Source organism: Ruditapes philippinarum, unplaced genomic scaffold, assembly GCF_026571515.1.
Source record: "Ruditapes philippinarum isolate M1 unplaced genomic scaffold, ASM2657151v2 ctg4159_1_1_1_1, whole genome shotgun sequence".
Taxonomy (NCBI): Eukaryota; Metazoa; Mollusca; class Bivalvia; order Venerida; family Veneridae; genus Ruditapes; species Ruditapes philippinarum.
The window spans coordinates 103-27,823 of NW_026862940.1; the positions used below are offsets into that span (position 1 = coordinate 103).

The 27,721-nt window shown below is 32.2% G+C and overlaps 2 protein-coding genes across 5 annotated transcripts; one reads left to right on the forward strand and one right to left on the reverse strand.

Moving 5' to 3' along the window:
* Positions 1–233: 233 nt before the first annotated feature.
* Positions 234–15,865, forward strand: LOC132720677 (protein hinderin-like). Of its 4 annotated transcripts, none has more exons than XM_060704856.1 (14): positions 234–345; positions 1,541–1,576; positions 2,049–2,189; positions 2,991–3,103; positions 3,636–3,739; positions 4,774–4,889; positions 5,185–5,291; positions 6,683–6,898; positions 9,066–10,026; positions 10,266–10,310; positions 12,745–12,910; positions 13,512–13,640; positions 14,519–14,652; positions 15,152–15,865. In XM_060704856.1, the coding sequence occupies exons 1-14, from the start codon at positions 291–293 to the stop codon at positions 15,322–15,324; spliced, it is 2,496 nt and encodes an 831-aa protein (XP_060560839.1). In that variant the 5' UTR covers positions 234–290; the 3' UTR covers positions 15,325–15,865. The 4 variants fall into 4 exon arrangements, with proteins under 4 accessions (XP_060560839.1, XP_060560840.1, XP_060560841.1 ...); XM_060704857.1 differs by lacking the exon at positions 10,266–10,310 and adding an exon at positions 11,616–11,630; XM_060704858.1 differs by lacking the exon at positions 10,266–10,310 and having other exon boundaries at positions 15,152–15,862.
* A 1,800-nt stretch (positions 15,866–17,665) lies between these two features.
* LOC132720678 (protein KTI12 homolog) lies at positions 17,666–26,006 on the reverse strand. The gene is made up of 8 exons (XM_060704860.1): positions 25,801–26,006; positions 25,474–25,525; positions 25,156–25,208; positions 24,757–24,812; positions 21,310–21,389; positions 19,998–20,157; positions 19,169–19,300; positions 17,666–17,870 (listed from the first exon to the last, which is right to left on the reverse strand). The coding sequence occupies exons 1-8, from the start codon at positions 25,949–25,951 to the stop codon at positions 17,727–17,729; spliced, it is 828 nt and encodes a 275-aa protein (XP_060560843.1). The 5' UTR covers positions 25,952–26,006; the 3' UTR covers positions 17,666–17,726.
* Positions 26,007–27,721: the final 1,715 nt, after the last annotated feature.

Consider the following 27,721-nt stretch of genomic DNA (forward strand, 5'->3'; position numbering starts at 1 on the left):
TTGCATTATTTCCTTGCATTATTTATACTGTAAAGTTGAACGAAATTCTTTAAATACGAGAACAATATGCAGCTATAGTATAGTCTCAATATAAATGAAGATAACTGTATGAATTTAGCAATAAATTATTTAAATAATGCGCGTTTTTTCATATTGGCGTCGCTGTTTTGTTTTAAATTTTTCGCAACATGCAACAGCTAGGGTCTTTCAAATAGAACCTGTTAATATTTAGTATGTTTCAGCCTTACATTAGTAAACTTTACAAGTTGTAAGTTAAACGCACACCGGATATGGCGGACAAAACAAATCGTCCAAAAAGTGACGATGTGTATTGGTCTAAAATAGGTAATTTACACAGTATATTGATAGAGATATATTGTAAACAACTTCATTAACATTTTATCTATGTATGCTTGCATATAATGTAATGACAAAGTCTGCTTTCATCAAGAAAACACTCCTGGAATTCTTATTTTCCTCCTAAAATTCACGTTCAGGCTTGTTGCTAAATAGAATTTGAAAATACTTTGGTAATTGGTAATGATTGCAACCACAGATATACGTCAGTGCTTAACATATATGTGTGTTTTTTGAAGGCCAAATGTAAATGACTCACAGCTAGAACTTTTGGCTAGGCTAGCAGTACAGACAGGTAGATGGGTCTGGTTTCCATACTGTATATCTATATGCAGCTTTAAACATTGTATTTTTAATTTCTTTCATCTGTTGGGGTATTAAAGATTCAGATCAGACTTGTGAAACCTTATCAGAATAACACACATTTGTTTAACAACGCTGTAAATTGCAAATACGCGTATCACTATAAAATTCTTGTGCAATTTTCTTTCACACTTAGAGTCACACATTAAAATTGTCTGTCCGTCCTTACGCATTAAGCTTGACAGAGTTTCACTGGCCAAACTTCTAGCCTGATTTCAACAAAACTTCACAGTCTGAATGATAAGTACCATACCTTCTTTTGGGAGACATATGTTTTTGTGACAAACAACTCGACTAGTTTCCATTATTATACATGGAATAAGATGTTGAGGCGGCTCAACCATAGTTAGAATGTTTCATGAGAAAAAACTGAGTATTTGTTTTGTAAAGTAAAACTGCATGAATTTCTGAATGTTCTTACACCCTGTTTCAAAAATTTTGATGTTTTTGTATAGAAAAAGCATTTCATGCACATCTTAATTTTTGGGGAAAACTTACACGTTATATTTGCAAAAGGGGAAGAAAAAAAATTGATGTAAATTCAATTGTTGGGGAAAACTGCATCATTTTAAAGATTTTTTCTTTGGGAACGCATCCCTATAATGGCCCCTGCTATTAAAGGAAAAGAAAAGTCCTGTCATGTATGTAAATTTAGATTGAATGGGGGTGGGGATCTACATATTATCCCATGAAAAAAAAAAAATACAACAAATATTAGGAAAGTTATGGAAGAAAATACTTCTGTTTTTGTTTTCTGCCCCACACAGATCACAAAAAGCCACATGTTACAAATTACATATATATATATATATTTTGACAGGTATGACTTCAAGTGAAGATGATGCATATATACCAGGTAATTTTCTTTGATATAAAAATTCATATCTGTATTACAAGAGTTACCTAGTCTACTACTAATAATAATGTAGTAATCTTAAAAAAATAATATATTTTTAAAATACAAATATACGTATGTCTTAATTGTTGGTTTAATAAAATGCAAAGTATATTTTATATTATCTTTGTGCCACAAGTTGTAAAAAATGTTCAGCCCGATTAGGATTTTGAAAAGCCAGTCTGGTCGAATCCTGGCATTATCATTCAACAGCCCTCCCTACTGGGTTAACTGACTTGTTTCTGCCAGCTAGCTTACGGAACGTCGTTTGGTTAGACTACTCAGGTGCCCATTTGTGCCTAAAATAAGGTGGCACCTGATGTCTTCCTCCACCAGTAAAGCTGGAAAGTCTTTATACGTCATATACTGTGTTGGGGCGATGTAAAACCCAATACAAAAATAAAATTTACTTTTTACTCTTTTTTTCACTCAGGGTTATCTGCTCCTGGTAATAAAAGACCAGGTCGTGTTAAAGGGAGGAAACCAAAAGAGGTTCACGCCAAGGTGCCAATTGAACAGCCTGTAATTGAGAATATCAGACCCGACTTCTCACACAGTGATATACCTCCTTCAGGTTACATGATGTTATTTGTTTAAAACTTGAAATTCTAATTTTATTTAAGGTCTATACTATGCTCAAATGTGATTTTAGAAAATATTTTTAATTGCTATACAGTTTCTTGTAAATATATATCAAATAAACATGTTTTGACTTCTTGAAGTAGATATGTATAATGTATTGTATAAAACTTAACACACTATAGTTTAGCACAATATGAATGATATAGTGTTTAAAAAATTGGAGGTATTTTTATAAAGACCAACTTTGCTTGACCTGTAATAGTTAACACAGCTTTTGATAAATAATTAAATTCATCCTTTTATTTAAATTAGACTTATAAAGGAAAACATGTTAATATCTTTACTTATCGTTTAAAACTGCATGTAGCCAAGAGCTTAGATATTTGTCATGTAATGCCTAGTAAATCTCTACTAAAATAATATCAATCATGGTCCCTTTTGCCAAAAAATGGAAATCCCCCCGTGTGACCTTTTGACCTTTTGCTTGGAAAATTGATATCTTTTTCTTGCAATGGGTCTAATGTGAACATGAGCAATATAGGGCTTTCATTGCCCTAGTGTGCAGATAAATACATGGGTACAAGTTTTCAGGCATCTACCTGAAATTCAGATTTTTTATACTGTTAAAAACACTCTTTTACTAATATAATAAACCAATTCAGAGATTTTGAACTTGCACCCATAGATTGCGTGAAAATCAAGATGACTGTTTCTTCTTATATGGAATAATTCTTATAGCATTTAATTTTAGCATTACACAACATTAAATGATATAATGTATATATATAAACAGGTAGAGTAAAGAAGCCATTAAAGGGGAACCTGAAGACGGGCAGCAGTTTTACGTCTCGGGAGAAAAGCAAGTTGTCAGATGGCGATGATAGTGGCATGTCAACAACATTTGAGGTGAACCTTTCAATAACCCTTATAAGTTTACCTGCTGAAATTTTGTAAAGAGTTTGCTTTGGTTTTATTTAGGAACAGACCATTTAAATATTAATGGATTTCAATATCAAAATACAAAATTAAGGCTACCAACAGTATTAAACCTGATCAGATCACACAGTTACATAAGACTACTTGCTGTATTAACTTGAAGAACACATAAATGTAGAACATTAGATAAATTTGTGTTCTCAATTTTTCACATAATTTCTTATCCAAAGAGTGTATTTTCTTAATTCCACTATGTATGAATTTGCGTCATCATCATGTTCATAGATATATTTATAGATATTCGCAATATTGGATAATTATATCAATTCACAGTAAACTTTGAGTTTACAAGGAATTTGATTTATGGATATTGACAAATAAAATGAATCCAACGCAAATTAAGCCATTTCTTCAGCACTATAATACCACATTGTAACCGTACACATAACAGTATGAAATTCCATCTAGTTTATTTAATTGGATTTGATTACATGTATTGCAGAGTTTTGCTGAGAAAAGTATTCGTAGATTACAGAAAGCTTCCTTAAAAGATTTACGCCCTGAGGACAAACAGAGAGTGGCAAACCTTATCAAGGAGCTGGCCAGGTAAGGATTAACTGAATATCAATTGTACAGTTAAGGTAGCCTTACTGTAATGCTTATCAGCCAAACAAAGTTTAACATTGGCCAATATCGTAATAAATCGGTCATTTCAAGAATGTTATATTTCACAATCCGGTATTCAATAATGTTTAATCATTTATATCGGAATTCGGTACAAAGCGATAAGGTTTAGTGATTGTAAATAATCTAATGCCCAAGATTTTGAAAAACAATGTTATGGAAATTGTACGATTTTGGCCGATGTTAGAATTTTGGGCAGGAAAGCATTACAGCAAGACATACTCATTTTTTCATTGTCCAGTTGGACTGAATTGAATATCAACTGTTATAACAGTGATTGACCAACAGTTTATACTGGAAAATATTTAAGAGTGATCTGCCTAAAATATAAAAATACTGCCTCACTCTTTCTATAAATTAAATATTACAGGAAAATTCTGATGGATATTAACAGAAATTTCCTATCTTTACAGAAATTTCAATCGGCCACATGAGTTATTTAATGTAAATTATAAAATTGAAAGGAATTATGGCAAAATGTAAACTTATTTTGACTTTCACCTATTTACTCACTATATATCCTTAAATGGGCATAATGTCGATTTACACAATAATAAAGTTATCAAATTTAGGAATTTATTGTATTGGACACTACTCTGGCTAATAAAGGAAATGTTTTATTGAAGGTGAACACTATTTCAGATAATATAGCCTAATAAGAAAATTTTTATTACATCGGACACTACTCTGCCAACATAGGAAATATCTTACTGTATTGGACACTGTTCCGACTAATATAGGAAACATTTCTTTGTCATTGGACGCTACTTTGTCTAATTACGGGTAATGCTATATAGTCACATGGTACGATGTAAAAGCAGTGATATAAAAAAAATGTAAAGAATAACAATTTTGATTGGTATTTATATAAAGGAATGTGCTAAAATGGTATTTTAACTACTGTAGTGACAATAGATGAAATGTTTAAAAAAATCAATGATACTTTTGTAATGTAGGGTTGGTGATGAGAAGGAACAAGTTGTAAAAGAGTTACATGGTGAAAGAGAACAGTATGAGCGACAGTTGATGGTAATGGTGGAACAGCAAGAGAAAATATTACAGGAAAGAGAAGGTAAGATATTAATCCCTGTGTATTCTGGGAAATTTGTTGTCTGCTTGAAATGTCATCTGGAATACAAGACTGTTGATGATGATGATGTTTGTTTTACTTGAACAGCGATATTTTTATTTATCTCTAATGCCAATCTGTAAAGGAAGGTTTGATTGCATGGCTAAAAATAATTTTTCTCGGGTATTTCGAATCACAATGAAGGCAAAACAAATATGGTTGCAGTCAGATCATCATGCAAGAAATTACTTTAAGTAGATATGAACTTAAGTCAGATTGTGTACTTTGTGTTTTTCAGACATTCAAGAAAAGTTGTTTAATTGCCAGAAGTTGCTTACAGAGTACCAAGCTCAGTTGTTAAACAAACAAGATAGGCTGAACTCCTCCATCCATGATATTAAAGAGGTTTGTGCTAATACGTTTTTGCTGGCCACTGGGTCACAGTGTATTTGAATTTAATGTCACTTGTCATGGGTTTACAAAACTCCAAAACGCTGGGCAGTTAAGAGATGGAAATGAATTTTGAGTTTTTACTCTAAGAAATGGTAGGATATATGGTATAATACATGATATGATTTATAGCAGGATATATGATATATGGTAGGATATTTGGTATGAAACATGGTAGGATATATGGTATGAAGTATGTCAGTATATATGATATATAGTAGGATGTATGATATAATACATGATATGATATATAGTAGGATATATGATATATGGTATGAAATAGGGTAGGATATATGGTATATAGTAGGATATATGATATATGGTAGGATATATGGTATATAGTAGAATATATGGTGTGAAATATGGTAGGATATATGATATATAGTAGAATATATGGTGTGAAATATGGTAGGATATATGGTATATAGAAGGATATATGATGTGAAATATGGTATGATATATAGTACAATGTATGGTGTGAAATATGGTAGGATATATGATATATAGTAGAATATATGGTGTGAAATATGGTAGGATATATGATATATAGTAGAATATATGGTGTGAAATATGGTAGGATATATGGTATATAGAAGGATATATGATGTGAAATATGGTATAATATATAGTACAATATATGGTGTGAAATATGGTAGGATATATGGTATATAGTAGAATATATGGTGTGAAATATGGTAGGATATATGATATATAGTAGAATATATGGTGTGAAATATGGTAGGATATATGGTATATAAAAGGATATATGATGTGAAATATGGTAGGATATATGATATATAGTAGAATATATGCTGTGAAATATGGTAGGATATATGGTATATAGTAGAATATATGGTGTGAAATATGGTAGGATATATGGTATATAGTAGGATATATGATGTGAAATATAGTAGGATATATGATATATGGTGTGAAATATGGTAGGATATATGGTATGAAATATGGTAGTATATATGATATATTGTATGATATATGATACATGTTCGGATATATGGTATATGGTATGATATTTGGTATGAACTATGGTAGTATATATGGTATGAAATATTGTAAGATGTAATTATGATATATGGTAAGATATATGATATATACTAGGATATATGATATAAAGTAAGATATATGGTCTGAAATATGGTATGATATATGGTAAGATATATGATATATAGTAGGATATATGAAATGAAATATGATATGATATATGGTTTGAAATATTTCTTAAATAGTGATACCAACTGTTAAGTAGAAAATAATAATGTCTTGAAAAGGTCTTAAAATTGTTTTATATTCACTTAAAATGGATGAAGTTGCAGATTCCTATTCTTCAGGCTATTGGCACCACAAAATCTGAAGCTATTCCACCTAAACCAAAAGTCACTGTTACCTCCTCCATACCTGTAACCACGGCAATAGATTCTGTACCAATTAGTAACCCAGCAGGGGTTATTGAAGTTTGTCCGCCCGTGTATGACCTATCAGAGATGGATGAACGCAGCTTGACTCCCGTACTCCTTAATCGGATCCCATCCCCAATTAATAAACAGGTTTACTGTTGCCACTAACTTGTTGTTTGGTTACCAGCTAACTTGAATTCACTAACATTTTGGTTACTGTTGACAGGAATGCAACTGCGGTTTCAAATTCTACAAGGCTTGATATTTTGAATTCACTAACACATTGTTACTATTGCATTAGTACAACTGCAGTTTTAAATTCTACAAAGGTGCTCTTTAAAGTTTGGATTTTGGGGAAAAAACTTTTAGCGAGTGGGTTAGAATATAGAGAGGGTCTAGATTTCTTTAGCTTATCTTGTAATTTTGTAATACTTACTTATATTAATGTTTTCAATATTCTTAAAAAATAAGTATTGATTATCAAGTTACATGCAGTTAAAAGAAAGGTGAATGGTTCTTCTTTGTGTAAAGTTAAAGCCCTCTGGAAGTCCATGGCTGATGTTAAGGCTGTTATTACTTAGAATAACCTTCTTTCACTACTTTGAGCTTGAGTCCAAGCAGAGATTTCGGATTCTTTCATGTGAGGAAACTAGCTAGTTAGCTTAAGGAATGTTGGTGTTCCACTCAGGTGCTGGCTTGTACCTGACAATTTTGCACAAAAGGGCATCTGATATCATCTTCCGCCGACCAAACTAGAATGTGGCCATGAATTACACTGCCCAAGAACCAAGAAACTGTAAAGATATTGAACTAAAACAAATATCAATCAATAACAAATAGATTTGTTTGTGCTAATATCATTAATTGATTTGAAAACTAATATGTTCTCGCTTAACCATAATATTTCGTAACAGTGTTTTTATGTGTGTTTTATTTTACCCATGATTAGGTACTAAGCATCTTTACATTTTTTGGAGAAATTGTGTGACATTTAATAGTAGTAAATATTGCAAGATCCTGTCATTTGATTTACATTTTAACCAGGTTTTCCGAAGGAAAAAACTGGTTATTAGATTGAGGTATGTCGGCGGGCAGGCGGGCGTATGGGCGGACGGGGGGGGCGTAAACAATTTCTTCTGTGTGCAACTCCTCTTACATTTTTCAACGGATTTTGACAAAACTTTCACAGAAGCTTTGTCATCAAGTGACCTGGCGCATATTGTCGGGGTTTTGTGATTGGATAATATTTGACCTAATTATGGCCCTTTGTTTTTTTTCCCAATATAGGATATATAGTGAACAATTTTCTGTGCGCAACTCCTCCTACATTTCTCAACGGAATTTGACCAAACTTTCACAGAGGCTTTGTCATCAAGTGTCTTGGGGCATATTGTCAGGGTTTTGTGATTGTATAATATTTGACCTTATTATGGCCCTTTGTTTTTTTTCCTTATACAGATTATATAGTGAACAATTTTTACCATGCGCAACTTCTCCTACATTTCTCAACAGATTTTGACCAAACTTTCACAGAAGCTTTTTTATCAAATGCCTTGGCGCACATTATCGGGGTTTTGTGATTGGATAATATTTGACCTAATTATGGCCCTTTGTTTTTTTTCCTTATACAGAATATATAGTGAAAAAATTCTTCTGTGCTGAACTCCTACATTTCTCAACAGATTTTGTTTAAACTTTCACAGTAGCTTTGTCATCCAGTGCCCTGGCGCATATTGTCGGGGTTTTGTGATTGAATAATTTTTTTTATTTAATTATGGCCCTTTGTTTTTTTTTCATATACAGAATATATTGTGAACACTTCTTCTGTGGCAATTCCTCCTACATTATTCATGTTTTACATTGCACATAGTTACATTGTTTGTTGCTTGTATTTGTATTTCAAATACAACATATTTATCTACAATGGTGATAATTGAAAACCTGGTTTCATGGCATTGCCATGTTTCTTGTTTATAAGTATTTGTCCAATTACATGTATTTGGGACTTTTTACATTTATTTGATGCTGTATTGGATGTCATGAAAATGAGAGTTTGTGAATAGCAACCAATAGGTTTTTGAGTTTAAATTAAATGAAAATCTCATTAAATGTCATGTACATCCAAATAATTATTTATCAAAACAATCTGAACTTTTAATTAGGAATTTATTAATAAAACTTTATTTTAATATTTTACATATAATTTTTTATACTTTTATGTATTTAGGAATGATAAAAATCATATTGTTCAAAGATGTGCTTTTATATTTCTAAAAAAAGCAAACTCAACTGATAATATTTTTCTACATTAAAATAGGATTATCCAGGAGCTGGGAGGCAGTCCAGGTCTAGGGAACCAGTCAACAGACATCTTACCAATCGAAACGTTGTTGATGATCATGTGACCAATCAGGAATCAGCAGACGAATCTGTGTCAGATTTGTTGTTAAATCCTATGGATACTGTGAAAAGACCTTACACTTCTTTGATTGACAAAGAAATTGCCAGAGAAAGGTCATTAAGTCGAGGGTCAAGGGCATCAGACTATTCAAGGTCACGCAGTGTTTCACCTTCAGAAGGAAGACCAAAATTTGCCTACCCTCAGAAGCTGACGGGTCCATTGCAAGAACCTTTAGCTTCAAGCACTCAAAAATCTATGGAAATCAGAGCTTTGAATTATGAAAATGATAGTATAAGGTCAAAGTCATCATTGAAAAATCAAGAATTAGGGTCAAAAGGTCATCAGTATTCAAAAGGAGGTTACATTAGGGATCAATCACCAGCAAGTTCGGACAGTGCTAAAAATAGAGTTGTATTCAATGGGAAGGATGAATATGATGATGATGCCGAAAAACATTCGCCAAACATTAAATCACCCACTAAAGCATTCAGTGACCCAGAATATGGTAAATATTACAAAAAGTTATCGCCTGGTGGAAGGAAACGCGAACTGTTAAAACAGCGTCAGGCTTTGCTTGACGAGCAAGAGAGATTAAGATTAGTGCTGGAAAAACAGGAACTTCAGTTACAAACGCGGAAATACGAGTACGATAAACGGAAAGAGCTCCAAGAGCAGAGAATGAAATTCTATAAAGAAGGTGGAAAATTTCCTGCCTTGAAACTAGAATTTGATAACGGAAGTGAAAGAGGAGGAAATATGGATGATGAGGATGATGATGACGACAGAGTCGTAGGAAAGGCATCAGGGAAAGGACTGGTCGGGAGGGATCAGGCATCAGAAGTAGAGATGTACAGTCCAAGGAATGAAATTAATATAGGTAGGGACGTCGAATTATTTCCGTTGGTTATTATATTAGTAGATCTTTGTTAAATATGTTGTCTTAGATCACGTAGTTACAGTAATGTCATCACAAATTCACAATTTCACTGCATATTTTTATATAGGTTTCATTTTCACATCTAGTTACTGCATTGTAAAAACTTTTGACGGGATGCTAATAATTTCTTTTGTTAAAAATGTTGAAAGCTGTATTAAATATATTTAACTTGTTTTAAGTTATTAGAAGGACAAGAAGCATCATGTCAAAGTCAGGTTGTCATGGTAACTTATTTTTTATAACTCATTGCATAAAACAATACTATTTCTAGCTTGTGATTAATATTATCCATTAGACCTATGTCTTTTATACAAATTAGAACTGAAGTTAAGAGAGAAACAGGCCCCGTGTTCACAAAGATTTTAGGATCAGGATCAAGATCAAGATCAAATTTAAAAACTCTCATATTCTTCATTGTTTACCCTCATAGATTAAATATCTAATATTAATTTGATAAAACTGGACTTGAAATAGCAAGTTTATGACATTTTAGAATAAATTTATTGTTATTTTTGCAAGATACGGGCATTTTACAGTTGATCCAAATATATTGATCCTGATCCTAAAATTGATCCTTATTTTGATCCGAATATTTTTGTATTTGTTTTGTTATATGTTGATTTTATCCCAAAATAGTTTGGTTTCTATGCAGTACAGCAGTTTTTTACATTTTGAACATTTACAATTTAATTCAACGAAACATAATTAATCTTAGTAACATTAAACAATGAAAATAAAATCAGGATCACTTGATCCTGATCCTGATCTTTTCTTAGTGAACACGGGGCCAGGGGTTTCATAATCTCATTACCTGTTCTAAATGGACTGGACACTTCTGTTTTGACTTTTCCTTATTAAAAACATACTTATTTAAGCTTGATAGCAAAACAAGTTCTTGCAAATTATATTAATCACTTACGAATCCATTTCCTGGAACCAACCAGTACTGGTGTCATATGAAGAAACATGGTTGTCACCTGATTAGGGCTCAAACCCATCATGATTCCTGGGTTGAGAGGCAGATACCTTAACCATTAGGCCATCGCTTCCCTCCATTGAAATTAGAAAAAGAATAAGCATTAAACTAGGTTAATCACAATACTTAGGAAAAGATTGATTATTGTACTTAGGAAAATGTTTATCATTGTACTTAGGAAAAGGTTTATCACTTTAGGTTTTACCAGTGTAAGGGTTAAATCATTGGAGAAGCTGAGGCCATTTTATTCCAGTACTAGGTCATAATGAAACCCCTATCTTTCTATTGTGAACAATGCAGTTATAACAATCATGGTATGCATTTGCTTGTATTCTGACGTCACAAATTCTTCAAAATTAAAGTCTGAAGCTTGTTGAATGCAGAAAATTAAAGATTGAAATGTCTCCAAAAAAAAGCCTATTGAATGCAGAATGTGCATAACTTTTGAGAAACTATTTTTCTTTTAGACATGAACTTTTATTTGAATTACAAATATTACATGCATGTACATAATTGTCAACAATTTTTGCATTTTCTTTTGTTGGTTTTTTAGCGTACGGATATGTTGGTATGCCATTTTCATTCATATTGATATGCTGTTACGTTTTGTGTTGTTTGCGGATATTTGCATGTTCTAGCATGCATTAGGAATTTTGTGTCCAAGGGAAATAATCTATATGTTATTACCAAGACCTTTAATTCAATTTCTTTTTTTCACCTGTTTACCTGCCTTTATCTGGCAAAAGCAGGAGACCCTTAATATTATCCTATTTAAATTTAATTTTTGTAAAATAAAACATATTTTGATTAACAACATGAGTATTGTCACCCTGTACTGTTTCTCCAAAATAACATAATTACATGTATGTGATACATATAGGTGAGTTTCCAATGTAAATATCTTTAATTTGATATACAATGTAGTTCCTTTTTGTATTTCTATTCAAGTTGTCATTGTTAATTGATATATGTAGAACTTAATGATCTATTTGTTTTATGCAGAATTTGTTTTAGTTTGATTGTGTAGGAAGTTATAAGCTTTCTTTAATGTACCATTCATGTAACCAATTAGCATTGAGTCTCTTGCATAAGAAAATAAGTGCTTACACCCCTGAAGGGGTTTTTCAACCCAAGCGACCTTTGATCCTAGATAAGTAAGATAACAAGTCTGATGTGTTAACTACTCATCCATGCCCCAACTAGTAATAATTACATGTATTTATATCAGTGTAACTATGTAAGGCCGAAGCTTACTTTGTAATATCTGTAATCTTGAGCATTTTTGAAATTCAGCCGTTTAAAAAAAAATTCATTGTAATTCAGCGATTTGTAAAAAAAATCATTGTAATTCAGCCATTTGTAAAAATAATCATAATAATTCAGCCATTTGTAAAAAAAAATCCTGTTTGAAATTGAGCTATTTGTAAAATCAGGATTTTTGTAACATAGTTTCAGTTCTGCATAAAATTATGGCATTTGGTTGGTTTGCGATACTAAAAACTTCACAATTTTTTTTTAATGATTGGAGCCAAGACAAGTACATTTTTTATCTTATTGTCAAATTCAATTTTATTAAATACAAAACATTAAAGATTTAAGCCTTATGGTAGATAAATGTTTTAAATCTTATACATGAATTATGTTTTGATCTTATTTATATACATTTCATTTTGCCATTTTAGATGATGAAGTTCAGGTGAAGAGTAGGGTATCAATGGGAACATCTCCTATAGCAACACCTCCACGTAGCAACAAGGTTAACACAGGAACGTCACCAGCAAGATCAGTCGACACAGCAGATTCAGACGTCCCTCGACTGGTTGACGTGGCTACAAGTATATCATACAGGTACCGTATTCCCCTCCTCCTTTTTCAACTTTTTTGCTAAAAATACATTTCGTATCTCCTTTACAGAATTGTTTTGTAGGCAGTTTAAATAGGTTCTTATAAAAGTAATGCATGTCTCTCAGTGTAATAGTGCATATTAGAAACCTGAGAACTGAAGTAATACCTGTGCTTGGAGCTCTGCATTATTTCTCAGAGAGCCATTCATCATTGATTGCGGCCAGGGGAGAGAACTAGAAAATTATGTTTTCTTAAGATTAGATTACTCGCCCCTGAGAAATATTGCCAAAAAATATTGACCGGGTGATATTCATTTTCAGGATGATACATTGAGACAACACATTGTGATGTTATGTTAGACTATATAGTAAAAAGTTTACATGAGGTATATTAATAATAATTAATATCAGCTAGTGCAGATTATGATCATACAGCACATAAGTGCTGTATGATCATAATCTGTGCTGGTCGTCTTGTCGACAGGGGGCAAAGTGTCAAAAGTACAAAATACTGTTTAGATTTTGTTGACCAACTCTTTAAATAGACATCCACTTAATTTGAATTATGAAATTTATAAAAGATTTTTTATTTGAATCATTTCAAGGACTCCGTTAAAAGATGCCAGTAATCATTTACAAGGTAATCTGCCACTGGGATGTAATCGGCAGAGGTCAAGTCCATTAGGTAAACAGTGGCGGGAAATGGAGCCTGAGGTCACTGTCAGAAAACCCGGGTAAGTTGTAGTACTACCATTGATCAGGGGAATAATTAAATAACTCGCACTTGAAACCACCGTTTATCCCTGCATGATCATAAAAGGTGACTAAATGGGTTTGAATGACTGGAGTCTATGCATCTCTTAGTTTATAACACCAGAGCCAGAGGTTAACCAAAATCATTTTTCCTGTTACGGTGCCATATGACCTAAATTGTGTTGGTACATTGTAAAACCAAACAAAAGAAATCCTTATATTGATTAATTCTGCATAGTTTAAGGGATTTTGATGTGAAAATACAAAAATTGAGCTACAAACAGTCTGATAAAACTGTACATATATGCCAATTGGCCTGGCTCTAAAATGATCACTTCCAGTTCAAGTCTTATAAAGGGTAATCTGTGTCAAGCAGACCAATGACAAACTTACACTACCTAAACAATGATTTTTGTAGGGAAGTCATGGTTTAATGTTTTGTGATTTTGCAAGTTGATTAAATGATGCTAAGTTTTGGGAATAATGATTAATGCTGATTTTATTAATAATACTAGTACTTTGTCTATATATGTGAATGTAATATAGCGTGATAACTAAAATTTTATGAGAATAACATTTTCCACTTCATTCATTTTATAGTATGAGGTTGAAGCTAAATCTAATCTGTATAGGAAGATAAGTGGTTCTCTTCAGTTCATTGTTGTACTTGAAGTTGATTTCCTTGAACATTAAAAGCCTGAAAATCACCATGTGACCTTAACAGCATTGCTGTCACTTAAAAGCTAACCAATTCATAAGATAAAGAAATATAGCAAAATATGCAGAGTTACATGTATATGAAACAAGGCTCTAAGAAAGGGTAGCATTTGTAAAGACCCCTGTATATATATATTTTCAGTGAGAAGACATTGAATGTACTGGAGATTGTAAACTCTATGGACGAGGAGCCACCTTTAACTTCTAGCTATGACGACCTTGAGAACAGACCAAATAAACTCTTTACACCCAATAAATATATCACTCATGGCAAAGGTAAACCTTGTTCTTTTACTTTAACTTTTGCCACTCTAAATATAATAAATGGACTTGCCCATCATTCAATCTGGACAAAACATTTTATCATATTTAGGGAAAATTTCAAAAACATTGCAGGCCATGATCAGATAACATGGATTGTGTCCATCTGTCACAAAACTTGTCCGGACAACACTTCAAAAACTACTGGTGCAGTTTCAACCAATCTTTACAGGAATGATCAGTACTAAGTAAAGTTGTGCTTATCATCAGCATTTTATGGTTTAATGATTTTTGCCAATTACCTCTCAATGCAACTGCTGATTGGCTATCATTAGGCGATATGTGATCACTGATCCCTCTTGTTATACTGTTATGTAAATATTAGGAATATACGTGTCATCTTCGTTTTTGTATATTTATTTATTCATAAAGTAACAATGACTTTTTGATCATAATTTAGCTAGAATTAATATGTTTAATTCAATAATATGATTATTCTTATCATACCCTTCAGGAGCCCAGTCTAGTCCGTACAGACAGTACACAAGTCCAGCTCAAAGAAAAAATCAAGCCAATTCTAGAACCAGTCAAGTTCAGCAGAAAACCAGTCTTGGAAACAAGCTTCTGAGTGAAGAGGAGGAATCGTTAGAGGAGAGCAAAATTCTTGAAGACATTTTCTTTCTATGATTCTGTTACTATAAATAGTCTATACTTACTGTGATATTATTCTTTTTCTCACCTGAAATAGTCTGTATTGTTTTGTAATGGACTTGAATGTCAAACTTTAAATATATGTCATCAGGGCTAATGTGGGTTCTTCCAATCTTATTCCGTGGGTACGAACAAATTATAACTTTTATGGCGTCATGGTGCAAGAATGACCATTGCATTGCACTTGTTATCAATTTAATTATTATTTACTAATTTGAACATGTAAAAGTTTGTAACCCATGCTTGCCAAGTTCCGGAGTATCTTTATTATGATCTGTTGTTAATCACTTACAAGGCAGCCAGCAATAAAACCTTGTCATGTAGATGTTCTGCCAGGTTTGTGGGTTAGTCCAGCCTTATTACGGCTAGCATTAAGAAGGCCTAGTTTTGTATAATTCCTGTATACTATGTTAGTATGAATTTTTGTATTGGGGATTATTTGTATACTTTTTTTGAAAAAAAAAGGACCAAAAAACTTTCATACTTAAAATTTTTTATGTAATTTTATCCATTAAGACACAGGAGCTTGAAATTCTATCAATAATCGCTCAAAAGCTTGATTTAAAAAAAAATCCATACCTATATATAAAATTTTTATGTATAGGTATGGATTTTTTTTTTAAATCGGACTTTTGAGCGATTGTTGATAGAATTTCAAGCTCCTGTGATTAAGACTAGCTTCAGACAACCATGTCCGTAACATAAATGGCAGTAATTTGTTAACTTATATGAGGTCATCTTGTTTAAGCAAGTGTCTTAATATGCGACTTTATAATCCTTAAATGGACTTGTCCATCTTTATACAATAACTCTTTTATCATATTTTGGGATATTTTCAAAATATGTACTGGCTGTGTAGCTGACAGTTCTGACTATTGTCATACACGTTCGACCTGTATTTAAAATGTCATTAAAACATTAAAGCTGCATGCCTCCAGATTCATTCTAACTTTCACAAAAATTCTGAAAATTTATTTTAAAGTAAAATATTGTAAAGGGGAACAAATAAAGTAATTTACACATTGCAAAGCACTCAAATTACTAAAAAGATCAAAATATGAAAAATTACTCTTGTGTCACTAAGTAAACTTAGTCACACAGTAGAAATATAGTGACAAATAATGAAAATTCAGTTATTAATTGCACATAAATTGAAAGACATTACTTGAATTGGGAATATTTTTTATTCCTTTGAAATTCTTAAAACCTTGGTACAATTTTCTCTCAAGATTTTCTTGAAATATTTTGGGTCATATGGAAGTATATATAACAATGTAAAATTAAATGTTCCAAATGTATGAGTAAGTTTCTTGTTTTTGATAGAAGAACACATATGTGCATCTTTCAACACATATGTGTTAAGATTGAAACTTTTGGGAATTTTTTCTTTTACCTTCTGTGGTAAAAAAGTCAAAGTTGCTATTGAAACAATATGTTAAACATTAAATCTGCTGCTAACTTCTAAAGTTACTGTAAAACTCCCACCTCTTAGATGACTACAAATTCTCTGTTATAAAACATAAAGATAAATGGAAGAACAATATGGTAGACACTAAAGTATCCCTTTAGCGAGGACATCCCCCATCTTTTCACTGTACAAATTACTTTTACGTTTTGTGCTATTATATTGCATTTACAATGTATTATGAAAATCATACTCTTCTGTAATAATCATTACTGTTTCTCACTTTTGTTAGTATACAATAATCTGTGTTATATATTCTAAAGTTTATTTTTTTTGCAATAAATATGTGAATATTGTGCAGACTTTTGTTGTTTTTTTTACTCAGCCATGAGTTCTGCGTTAAAAGTGTATAAAGATATATCTCTGCTGCCGACAGTTTACACATTTTTATTTCAATTTCTAAACAAACAAAAAAAAACAAATCCGAAATGCTGGTATGAAAGAAATTTGTTTCACAGGGAAAGGCTAGATTGTGTCTTTTCATTGGTTTTTAGCATCTACTGTAAATCCTTTTAGTGTGGTAAATGAGGTATGAAATAAGAACTGCCGGTAAGACAATGTGCTCAACTTCTCAGTGCTTGACAGTAAGGAAAGGGATGTAACTCTGTAAAAAGGGTAATTCAGAGTTATGGAACCTGTACCCTTTATGTAAGATTATCACAAAGAATAAATGTGTGAAGTTTCAACCCATTCCTTTCAGCAGTTTTAGAGATACCTACTTGCACAATTAAACTTAACCAAAATGTTACCCCGACACCAAAGCCAGGGTGAGAAAAATAGCTCTCCCTATTCTTTTTATAGTCGGGCTAAAAATAGAAACAAAGATTGAACAGTCAAATCAAACATAATATTAATTGCTTCAATTTTTATTCATTTTATATAAAAACAAAATAAAATATGTCACCAGACACTGTCACTTTAAAGTATTGTTTAAATATTGCACAAACATATTTCCTATTTTCGAGATATCGTCTACAGGATGCATTTTAGTATATGTAATAAACTGTCGTCTGCTACGCTGAAGTTCAGCCAGTGTAAACGGTCGGCAGAGATTTAACTGAGGTTTTGGTTAAGGATCATAATTTAAAGTACATGACCACTTTAAAGCAGCATTGCCTCCCAGATTCATGCAAATTTTCATGAAAATTTTGAAAATGTATTTAAAAGTGAAATATTGTAAAGTGAACAAAGATATGAATTTTACACAAATTAATCTCTTCTTACAATCTGTGTAACTTACCAAAAATATGCAAAAATAGCCCTTACTGCGTAAGTAACGCAGTAGAAATAATTTTATGGTGATAATTACTGAAAAAAAATCACACATAAAATGTTTATTATTACTTGAATGTGGAATCTTTTTACTTTTTCTTAAAATCTAAGTACATTTTTCTCAAATTTAATTTTCTTCAAATGTATTGGCTTATCTGCAGCTTTAAAGTTGTCATGACAACAAAAACAATGGTTATGTAGCAATAGCAGTTTTTTTTTCTTTGAAAAGGTTGAGCTAAAAATAAGATTCCCTCAACAAAAAGAAAAGACATAAAAAAAAAATATTTATTAAAATACATGGATCCATGAAATTTATGTAACAAACTTAAAGAATATTAGCTGTCATCCATACATGTAATCTAATATTGCATGATATTCACTAAAAAAAAAAAAACCTATTTATATTTATTTTTTTGTCCAACTAGAATCGTTGAGACGGACCATATGCTCCACTATTCTTGACACACCATAACATAACATGGACCAGGAGTCGGGCAGCAACATCTTTTGTCCATACTGCCAAGTTGTCTTAAAACCTGTACTGACAAGTGATTTTTTTTCTGAATTTAGACAAGTTAACAATTTTTCTTCCAAAAATGATTCAGATAAAAGGGACATACGGGTCAAAATCAAATTTTTGCCAGCCCTGCTGAACACGACCATGACATTGAAGGAACAATTCATAGAAAAATCATGGGTTTTGACCCATTATCAATTTTCCATGACCACTGTTAAGATTTGTGCCACAGTGTGCAGTCTGATCAGGATCTATGCTGTTCGCTTACAGACCCAATAACAAGTAAAGAAACTGATAGCGAACAGCATGGATCCTTATCAGACTGCGCGGATGCGGAGGCTAGTCTGGATCCATGATGGTCGCAAACCCATTATATTGGTTTTGTCTTGACGCGGCTCATTTATTCTTCAGTGTCAATGACCAATGTAAGGTTATGTGTGATGTTTCCAATGAATACCATGAGCAGTTATGTCAACACAAATGACCAGTAGGTCTAGGATAACCCATTTATTCTTCAGAATGCCAAAGATAAACGGCAAATGTAGAACATTGTATATAAAGGATACTTTATCTGTAGAACTAGGTATATTGATTTTGTCTCCAGGTACAAATGTTTTTAATGCAGCTATTATCACTTGTACTATTTCTGTGGTAACTCTGTCTAACTCATACAGGAAGTTAGTCGATGACAGGGGTTGCTGTAAAAAAAGAGTTTTTAAAAATGACATTACATAACTAATCTGAAAACAAAAACTTGTTCATTTTAGTAGACCTGATTTTAACCTAAGCATTAAATGCTGAAATTTAATCTTTTGGATATTACATTTGATCATAAAAAAATTAGTATACATTGTACGTATGTATGTAGTTCATTGTATTAATTTTCAACATTAGACATTCATTTTATACTGTTAATTTTCAAGTGTCAAATACAGCATCCTTTATTGTAAACGTCTGTTTGCCATGTTATTGTCATTTTTTTTAATATTTATCATAGTAAATTAAGAAGTTGAAGAAAGTGTAACATGTTTTGATAAACTGTGCAGGTTTATGAAACTTTTCTATCATAACTACATGTTGGTACTAACTTACTTAAAGTGAATAGGTCTATAATGGAAGGTCTGTAATACAATAAATGATAAATTTATGTTGATAGCTTGATAGTTCTAATGCATTTAGTATCATACATAACAAACCATGCGAGAATTATATAGGAATGTTCCTAACAAGTACAAGATATGCAATCCAAAGTTGCACATACATTGCATTTATAAAGCCGATAATACAAGAAGGAAATATCATTATTCATAAAAAAAATGATCAAAATAAATCACCAATCCACTTTAACAATAATCATACATGTATATGAGAATAAATTGTTTTATATTGACTTACGGGTAATGTTGAAGCATTTTGTGGCGGGGGTTTACGTTTCAGTAACGTATCTGATATTGCCTCTAATGGTAATGTATCGTCTTTCTGTACAATAAACAGTGGAGAGTCCCATCTGTTAGAGCCATTCGGTTCCTCAAATCTCATCACTAGCCCATCAAAACTGTCGACAGAAATTTAATAAGATAATGAATTGACATAACAAGGTAATCGAAAATCTGCACCTATCAAAATAAGCAATTAAATGTGCTGTCAAAATTTGCTTAGCATGTGAATTACAAAGGATGCTAGGATATTTACATACACTTATCCTCTTCATCTATGAATTTTGGCAGCGTGGCCGAGTGGTTAACGTGTCAGACTAATAATCTAAGGATTGCTAGCCGCATGGGTTCAAACCCCATCCGTGGCAAGCCGTTGTTTCCTTGAGCATGAATCTTTAAATTCATTGATCAGTACTGGTTGGTTCCAGGAACAGATTTAAGAGTGTTTCAATATGCTTATAGCTTCCAACACAATGGAACTAAAAAAATAAATTTGTATAAACTAATGAATTTCTAATATGGACTTGTACAACGTCCATTTTTGGACATGTTCATTATCAGTTTTTAGTATTAATTATTATATGAAAATTTATGCAGTTAGGCAGCCAATAAAATTAAGCCTGGTTAGACTTAATTGATAGATCCCTACTCTGACCTTTCATTTGAATAACAATAAATTTACCAACAAACATTGGCACGTATTATTTTGTTACCAAATATGTTGTGGTGAAATTTTTACTGTAACCCATTAATTATTATTAGACAGGTTAGGGATCTATGTATAAGTTAATGTTAACATTTGGGTAAAATTTGGTTTGTTTCCCAGACAGTGCAGGTCACTTTCGTTGTGATTGATCATGAAATCTTTTCTACCGTCATTCTACTGTACCTCTGCTCTGGTATGTACAGAAGTTTCAGTCCCTTACGAAAGTGAAGGCAACTAATACTGGTAAACTGCCTGACAGCCTGCCCAGGAACGATGCGTTGGCTGAACTGAGCTCTGGTAAATTCAATGTGGCTTACTGCCGTGATCCGGAGTGAAAACTATTAACACCAACACCACCATTGTAAAATGACAAAAGAAAACATAAATCCAGCAACTCTTATCTTCTTTTGTTTTTATTTTTTTATAACTGAAACATAACAGGGATAATGAAGGCTTTTCTTACTTCTAAATTCTTGCAAGGTTAAAGGGCATTTCAGCATGAAATTGCCTTACTTTGACCGACATATTTTAACTATAATACCTTTTTTTATATACTGTTACTTACATTTCCTGAGAATACTGTTCAGATGGGTCTCTTTGGAGATTCCATTGTGAAGCTGTAACTGAATCTGTGTTACAATGTATCTGTGAAAAAAAAGAAAATACATATTGCTCTGTGTTACAATGTATCTGTGAAAAAAAAACATTGCTCTGTGTTACAATGTATCTGTGAAAAAAAAACATTGCTCTGTGTTACAATGTATCTGTGAAAAAAGAAAATACATATTGCTCTGTGTTACAGTATATCTGTGAAAAAAAAACAACAAAAAAACAGAAACATATTGCTCTGTGTTACAGTGTACAGTATCTATCAATTATAAATGTGAATACTACCGTGTGCTTCAGAGTATAACGTAAAACTTAACATAGTGGGACTTTTGACATACATGTAATATACAGACTCAAGTACTAGTGTAATAAATTTCGAGGGTTTGGTGCAAAAGGTAACTCTAATGACAAAAATAAGAAGTTACAACCCTTTCACACCAAGCAGTCGTATTACTACCACTTAAATTGTAACACTCACTCTGTGTTATAGAGTCTATGTAAAGTATAATTATTTCCATGTGGTGTTACAGTATTGTACATCATACCAGTGAAGTGATCAGTAGAGTTGCACAGACCTTGCTTTATTCACATATCTGGAATGATTGATCCTTATTGTAAACATAAAGATATACTTCACTTTGAACATCAAAATTTTATCCCCAAAAATAATCTTTTGAGACTGAGACACAGTGACAACTGTCCTTGTTTAAAGAGATTAAAAGTTCTTTGGTATCACCAAAATTTCTGATAATCAGTCTATTCGGATCAAATTTCTATAAAATATTTCAACCAGTACTGACAACCATTGACCACTTAAGGAATGTTTTAAAGCCAGGTTAAAATAAAACAACAACAAAAACAATCAGACTGTTTCTTACTGCCAACCTTGGTGTGCATATAAGTTTAAAGTGACCTTGACCTATAAGAAACTAGAACTGCCACTATCATGGCGTGAATACCCCCGCATACCACTTTGTCAGAATCAACAGTGGCCATTTATAGCTCAAGGACAACCTCCCTGCCAAATCTGAGGTTACTAAGCCAGTGCATTGCTAAGTTATGTATTCTTCATGCTTCAAATGTGAAAATGTCAAAATCAATACATTGCGGACAGAACATTCTTTAGCAATTGAGAAGAAAAGCTTCTCTTTTTGTCAAGGTACCTGTGACCTTGACCTTTGACCCAGTGACCTCAAAATCAATAGGGGTCACCTTATAGTCATGATCAACATCCATGCCAAATATAAAGACTGTGGGTCAAAGGAATCTTAAGTTAATGGGTGGACAAACTTTTTGAAGTCAAAGTCCCTATGACCTTGACCTTTGATCCAGTGACCTCAAAATCAAAAGGGGTCATCTACTAATCATGACTAACCTCCATTCCAAATATGAAGACTGTGGGTCATAGGAATCTTAATTTATTGGGCGGACAAGCTTTTTGAAGTCAAGGCCCCTGTGACCTTGACCTTTGACCTGGTGACCTCAAAGTCAATAGGGGTCATCTACTAATCATGACTAGCCTCCATGCCAAATATGAAGACTGTGGGTCAAAGGAATCTTAAGTTATTGGTCGGACAAGCTTTTTGAAGTCAAGGCCCCTGTGACCTTGACCTTTGACCTGGTGACCTCAAAGTCAATAGGGGTCATCTACTAATCATGACTAACCTCAATGCCAAATATGAAGACTATGGGTCAAAGGAATCTTAAGTTATTTGGCGGACAAGCTTTTTTAAGTCAAGGCCCCTGTGACCTTGACCTTTGACCTGGTGACCTAAAAATCAATAGGGGTCATCTACTAATCATGACTAACCTCAATGCCAAATATGAAGACTATGGGTCAAAGGAATCTTAAGTTATTGGGCGGACAAGCTTTTTGAAGTCAAGGCCCCTGTGACCTTGACCTTTGACCTGGTGACCTCAAAATCAATAGGGGTCATCTACTAATCACGACTTACCTCCATGCCAAATATGAAGACTGTGGGTCAAAGGAATCTTTAAGTTATTGGGCGGACAAGCTTTTTTGAAGTCAAGGCCCCTGTGACCTTTGACCTTTGACCTGGTGACCTCAAAATCAATAGGGGTCATCTACTAATCATGACTAACCTCCATGCCAAATATGAAAACTGTAGGTCAAAGGAATCTTAAGTTATTGGGCGGACAAGCTTTTTTAGTCAAGGGCCCTGTGACCTTGACCTTTGACCTCAAAATCAATAGGGGTCATCTACTAATCATGACTAACCTCCATGCCATGAAGACTAAGGGTCAAAGGAATCTTAAGTTATTGGGCGGACAAGAAAAAACCGACGGACGGCCGGACAAGCTGATTCCAGGATACCCCCCTTACAACTTTGTTGTGCGGGGGTATAAATATGCTATCCGTTTGAACGGCGACCTAATAACCATGTTAAACTTTTAAACAACTGTACAAATAAAATCCTTAGATTTTCAACATTGACTTTGTTTCTTTATGACAGAATACAACATTTTGTTGTTATTTTGTTGAACTCAAAATTATACATTTCCAATAATTATATCAGAAAAGTATCAAAGACTTTTTTCGTTAATTGACAAAGACAACAAACAGTGTGCAATCAATTTTTAAAGGTTTAACTCCTCTTTAAGTCCCATCATTGTATGTGCTTTTTATTTTATAAAGTTTTATCATTTTCATATCAATCTTCAACTGTTTTAGTTATTATTTAATAAAGTTGTTGTATTTTGTGTATGATATGTAATGTGTATAATAAAGTGAACACACAAACACAATTTTTTTTTCCATTATAGATGTTTATTATAGATCTAAATACATAATGTTTAGATACCCGTGAATAAGCATATCATTTAATGATGAATGATGAAATTCCATATACTGGCAAATTCGATATACTGACATATCCTTTGGGAACCAACAGTGTCATTGTAATGAGTCCTAACTGTACATGTAGTAACTATTTTCCATTATCGTTGCACCGTATTCCAGCATATCAGAAAAAATTACATTGTTGAGTAAAACTAAAATACAAAGAAATTGTTTTATCTTGTTATAAAACACTACAGTAATATTTAGAATCAATTTAATACTTTTCCTCCTCTTGGTCAAAAACTAATCTCGGTTATCGGTTATTGAAATTTCTAACCCGTTTTCGGCTAAAAACTGACTGTACCCGGTTTAATGGATTAACATGACACCCCTAGTATTCATAAGGGTGTTCACTAGCCATGAAATCCTGAGGGTCATTTTGACTAAGTTTTACTGACTACAAGGCCAAATCCCCATGATTTTAACAAAATTTGACCCTCAAGTTATAATCCTGAGGGTCAAATCAGGCCTTTTGGAAATTTGAAGGATCAAAGAGTCATTTCAAGGGTCAAATGGACACCCTGATTCAAACTGTATACTTACCAAACATTGTGTGGTTTGTGACTCCTTTGTAACACAATATAACTCATATCGAAAACCTGAAATTAAAAGAGAAAATTTATAAAAAAATAAATATTATATCATAATATTATCAATAATAGGTAAATTAACTCATAAATTAAACTAAATAAACTCATATATTGATATATGCTAAAAATATTATGTCATAATTATAAAAAATATTAAAAATTATGAAACCAGTTACAAAGATAAAATAAATTGGAAGTACCCGCTGTACCTACATGTATTTGAGCTTGTGCAATATTGTTATCAACTTTCACCCGCAAATATTGACCTAATGATTAACTGAACAATTGAAGAATAGCCAAAGCCATCAACAGAATTTTGGCACTTCAAACTTTTTAAAGTTTCTATACCAACCTTTTATATAATTCAAAGAGTCTAAAATTGTGATGCTGTCTTTATCCAAACACCTGTAAAATAATTTTTCATAGAATATATGCATTTGCAATCATGAAATGAAAAATCAAAATTGAAAAATAAGTTTGCTTTAATTTTAAAATTTCAAATGATAAACAAACCAGTACCAATTTAGATTTGATAAATTAACAGTCAAAAATGCATGTATGAGGCTCAAACCCTTAATTACTCATTTGATAATTGACTCCACTTTTATAGTAACTGAATCCAACTTTCAAGCAATTCATAACTTCTTAACAATATATGAATGTTTTATACCTTTGTACAGATGATTTCAAATTTCCTCTCACAATCTTTTCTTTCTTGGAATCTGGAAAAGGTCAAAGATTGCATTTTTAATGACAATTAATAATTTAATTAACTCAAACCAACAGTTCATGAACAACAGATTTATTAGACCAATCTGCAGTTTTTCCACACTGTTTTACATTGTGTTACCCGTCTGATACATTTATCAATGAAAAGTCATGGTGAGTCAACGATTTTGTCACAAAGGTAAAGTAAGTCAATTAAAATGATGCCAATCTACAAAGCTTCACTTTTGTTTACCTCACCCCACCCACTTTTTTAAAATTACACACTCACCGTCGTAAGTTTCATTTCGATTGACACCTATCGTGTGATCACTAATAACAGTCACTTTCTTTTGACACTCATTAGAAAAGTACTTTTCAAGTTCGTTTGCTCTTTTTGACTTTCCGCTGGACGGAAAACCGCACATAAGTATTAACGGCATTTCAGAAACTATTGCAAGAAGCCATTTTACCGGAAGTTAAAATTTAGACTGGCATCCGTTACTGAATGACCATTAAAAGCCACAAAGGACCTGTGGTGAGGGTGTATAACTCGATTTCTATATTAAGTAGTTTTGGTAAACTCTCTACTAATGTATTAATTAACCGTTTGAACAAGTATCGAGAGTCAAATGATATTCTGTGTGAAGAGGAAGCTGGTTTTAGAAAGAAGTAAAGTACAATTGATCAAATAATCACTCTGAAAATGTTGGTTGATTTTTATGTATCAAGGGGTAAAAATTATATTGTTGTATTATAGATTTACGTAAAGCGTTTGATTCTGTTGATAGAATTGCCTTATGACAGAAACTGCTCAAGAAAAATATAAGTGGTATTTTTTGAAAATTTTACATATTATATATGGTAAAGCAAAGCCTTGTGTAAAAAGATGGTAAGATAAGCTTTCAAATTTTTGTTGCAAGTAATGCTGGCGTAAGACAAGTTGAAAATCTTTCATACCGTGTTGTTTTCGTTACTTCTAAATTATTTTGCACAGTTTATGTCTGAAAAATATGCTGGTATATATACATGCACTTGCTGATGATGTGAAGGGTCTATTAAGTAATAAGGATTAAGATGTGTTTTAGACACTTTATACTCCTTTATGCTGATGATATTGTAATTTTAGCAGAAAATGCAGATGAGCTCCAGACTGCATTAAATTCTATGTTAGAATATTATAATGTTTGGACTCTGAAAGTGAACTCTGCAAAAAGAAAGGTTATAATATTTTTAGGGGAAGGGATGGTATGGAAGATGCACCTCAATTTTCTTTTGATTATGATAACTTAGAATTAGTACAAGATTTTCTGATCTAGGTATTCAATTTATGGAAAAGGGTAAATTTGCTAAAACTAGAAAACGTCTTATTGATCAAGCGTAGAAAGCTAAGTTCTCTCTGATAAAGCTAGAAAATTGTTACTATCTGTAGATCTACAGATCCATTATTGTTTAATACAATGGTTTTTCTTCTTCTTTGTTATGGCTCTGAAGTTTGGGGAATAGAAAATGTAAAGTGTATTTATCAGTTTCAGCTTAAATTTTACAACATTTTACTTAACCTCAAGCAAAATACTCCCGATTGTATATTAAATGGTGAACTTGGACTTTGCAAATAAAAAGTAGAATTATTGACAACTGGTGTAAGCTTTTGAATGGAAAAAATGATACGATTTGTATTATTTTATATAAGGCAGCATACTGTGTAAATTTTAGATATTGAACTGAATTACTGTGGCTTTCTTTTGTTAAGTTTACTTTGGATTAACTTGGTTTATCAAATTATTGATTAAGTCAATTTGTACCTATTCCGTTTAATTTCAAACGTCTTGCTAAACCAAACTTCGAAATTATATTTTTTTATGTGAGTCAAACCAATTGGGTGACGAATTTCACTATCTCTTTTATTGTTCACATTTTGTTAATAGTAGACGTAAATTTATTAAACCGTATTACTACAGGTATCCTAATGCATTGAAATTTGAAGATCTTATGAATAGTAAAAACAAATCATATTTAAAAAATCTTGCTTTATTTTGAAAAGAAGAAATTACAACATGGAAATAATATGTATAATGTTGTATCATTAGTTTTCTAGAAATTTTGTTATTGAAGCATAAATTTCGATTATTATTAAGAATCCTGTCATAATTTTATTTTATTTTACGGGTACAATATAACTGTCACTCATTCTTCTGTTATTTTATATATAT

Bases quoted from the DNA above. Each gene is read 5' to 3' on its own strand.
- LOC132720677 (XM_060704856.1), top strand. From the start codon at position 291: ATGGCGGACAAAACAAATCGTCCAAAAAGTGACGATGTGTATTGGTCT. The intron at 1,577-2,048 runs GTAATTTTCTTT...TTTTTCACTCAG, and splicing joins AGATGATGCATATATACCAG to GGTTATCTGCTCCTGGTAAT. The intron at 5,292-6,682 runs GTTTGTGCTAAT...CCTATTCTTCAG, and splicing joins CCATCCATGATATTAAAGAG to GCTATTGGCACCACAAAATC.
- LOC132720678 (XM_060704860.1), bottom strand. From the start codon at position 25,951: ATGCCGTTAATACTTATGTGCGGTTTTCCGTCCAGCGGAAAGTCAAAA. The intron at 21,390-24,756 runs GTAAGTATACAG...TTTTTTTCACAG, and splicing joins CACAAACCACACAATGTTTG to ATACATTGTAACACAGATTC. The intron at 19,301-19,997 runs GTAAGTCAATAT...CTTTTTTTACAG, and splicing joins AAAATGCTTCAACATTACCC to CAACCCCTGTCATCGACTAA.